This window comes from Geospiza fortis, unplaced genomic scaffold, assembly GCF_000277835.1.
Source record: "Geospiza fortis unplaced genomic scaffold, GeoFor_1.0 scaffold685, whole genome shotgun sequence".
Taxonomy (NCBI): domain Eukaryota; kingdom Metazoa; phylum Chordata; class Aves; order Passeriformes; family Thraupidae; genus Geospiza; species Geospiza fortis.
In genome coordinates this window covers 138,088-140,545 of record NW_005054662.1, presented here as the reverse complement: position 1 = coordinate 140,545, position 2,458 = coordinate 138,088, and the positions used below count along the sequence as shown (strand labels likewise).

The 2,458-nt window shown below is 55.7% G+C and overlaps 1 protein-coding gene across 1 annotated transcript in view; it reads right to left on the bottom strand.

Annotated features, from left to right (window-relative positions):
- CRTC1 (CREB regulated transcription coactivator 1) overlaps positions 1 to 1,660 on the bottom strand; it is a 48,054-nt gene extending 46,394 nt beyond the window's left edge. Inside the window, exon 1 of the mRNA XM_031064986.1 lies at positions 1,553 to 1,660. Within this exon, the coding sequence (XP_030920846.1) occupies positions 1,553 to 1,660 (108 nt within the window). The remainder of the gene's footprint in view (positions 1 to 1,552) is intronic.
- Positions 1,661 to 2,458: the final 798 nt, after the last annotated feature.

Sequence of the window (2,458 nt, the reverse complement as noted above, 5' to 3'; positions counted from 1 at the left end):
TCCCGGACCCGGTCCTGGTCCTGTCCCTATCCCGGTCCCAGCTCTGCTCCTGTCCCCATCCCCATTCCTGTCCCCATCCAACCCCTATCCTTGTTTGTGTCGCTATCCCGGTCCTGTCCCGATCCCCATTCCTGTCCCGATCCTCGTTCCCATCCCCATCCCTATCCCCATCTCTGCCACGGTGCCTGTTCCTGTCCCCATCCCTGTCCCTGCCTCGATTCTTCTGTCTGTCCTAATCCCGATCCCGGACCTTGTTGCAGTCCCTATCCCTGTCCCCATCCCTATATCCAATCCCTGTCTGTCCCAGTCCCAGTTCCCATCCCTGCCCCTCTCCTTGTCCCTGTTCCATCCCTGTCCCTGTCCCTCTGTCCCTGTTCCATCCCTGTCCCTCTGTCCCTGTTCCTGTCCCGGTCCCTCCGTGGTGGCCGCTCGGTCTCCTGCTGGAAAATCGACTTTAGTGATGCTCCCACTTCAGTGGGGAAAACCCAGGAGGTGCCCCACTTGGGTTAGCAGGATTTCGTGCAAAAAATCACCTGTAACTGCAAAACCCCACCCTGAGCTCTCCCTCACGCTTTGATTTATTTCTTTTTAATATCTTCAGAGTGAAAACAGGGCTCTGCCTCGCAGGTGATGGACAGAGCAGAGCTGGGATTCGCACCGGGATGTGAACCAGAGCCAGGAATAATTAACAATTCTCCCGGATAATGAGCGGGGTTTGGGACACAGGGGCCTGCTTATCAGTGACACGGCAGCTTCAAAGCGCGAAAGGACTAAGTGGGCTTTCGTGGCATCCTCGGGGGTCTTCCCGTGGAGCTGTCAGCTCCTGCTGCTGTCACCCTGCTGGCTCCTGTCCCCTGCTGTGTCCCACGGGTCCCTTTGTCATGCCAGGGGTCGGTGCCAGCCTCGGGCAGAGGGGGATCAGGAGCAGAGGGCCCCAGCCAGATGAAAAGCTGAGCCTGAGCACTAATTAACATCAAAGAGAGGGAATGGAGTGACCGGCGGAAGGTGGAGCGCTCATTAATAAAGAATCCGGTGATTTGTAGCCAAGGAGCTGCGATTTCTTCTTTGGCTAAAATCACTCGCGGTGCGGAGGTTTGAAACTCCTCGGGTTTGATTTGCGGAACACTTCTGCAGGAAAAGCTGCGCAGAATAAACTCCTTCCTAAACCCTGAACGCGTCTAGAACGTGCCCAGCGCGGCCCCCACCCCAGAGCGGTCACTTTAACACTCATTTGGTCACTCCTTTAGCGCTTTTTCGGTCACTTTAACACTCATTTGGTCACTTCTTTAGCGCTTTTTCGGTCACTTTAACACTCATTTGGTCACTCCTTTAGCGCTTTTTCGGTCACTTTAACACTCATTTGGTCACTTCTTTAGCGCTTTTTCGGTCACTTTAACACTCATTTCCCAGCATTTCCCAGCAGGTCCCACGGTTATCCCGCTGATGGATGGCTCAGCGCTCGTTCCAGGCTCGGGATTAGCCACAAAGTCACGTCCTGCCCTAAATCCCGGCTGCCAACTTGCACTTAACATTTCCAGCCGAGCTGCGATACCATCTCGGGAAGCTCCTCCAGACCTGGCAGGACCAGCCCTTCCTCCTCCCTGCTGGCAGATGTTGCTCCGAGCCCTTCCTCGCCTTTCCCACCAGGAATAAACACCATTTTCCCTAAAACCCCCTCTGGCTGTGTACACGAACGGCGCATGACCCGCACAATTGGCCTGTCATGCTAAAAGCACATCAATCACCGAGATTTACCGGGGAGATACCCAGCATCCACATTGTTTTCGCTCCAGGAGCGGGACAATGAGAAATCATCGGTGCGGTTGTCCTGGATTTCATCCCGAGGTGCTGATATCAAACATCTCCAGCCCCAGCTGCCACTCTGCCTCTGCTCCAGCTCCAAAATGAAGTGTCTGAGATGGAGCTTGATAAATTCTCCCCTTTTGGATCTCCTGAGATGGGATCTCCACTCCTGCTCCCCGGCAAGGAATGCAGACGGAGGCGAGGGGAGGGGGCTGCAGCTTCCTCCCCTAAAAACCTCCCTCGGTTCTCATTGTTTCCCCGCGCAGCTTTATCAGATCGAATTCCAGCGTGAACCTGGAGCTGCTTCCTGAAAATCCCCGGGTTTGCAGCACAAACTGCAGCACAAACTTCTCTAATTCGGGGCTGCTGGAACATGCCAGGCGCTCAGAGCCGCGGGTTTTGGGGCGGCTCTGCCGCTGCAGGTCGGGGTCGGGGCAGGGAGAGGCTCCGGGGAGGGCCAGGTCTCCTCCTGTCCCCAGGGAATTGTGCATTCCTTGGAGAGGTGCGAGGGTCATTTCTGCCTCCTTCGTCACCTGGAGCACATCTGGGGCCATCTCTGAGCCCTTTCTCACCGGAATGGCTCCATCTCACCTGAACTGAGCTGTCCCTTCTCACCTGAACTGCTCCATCTCCCCAGAATTGCTCCATCTCACCT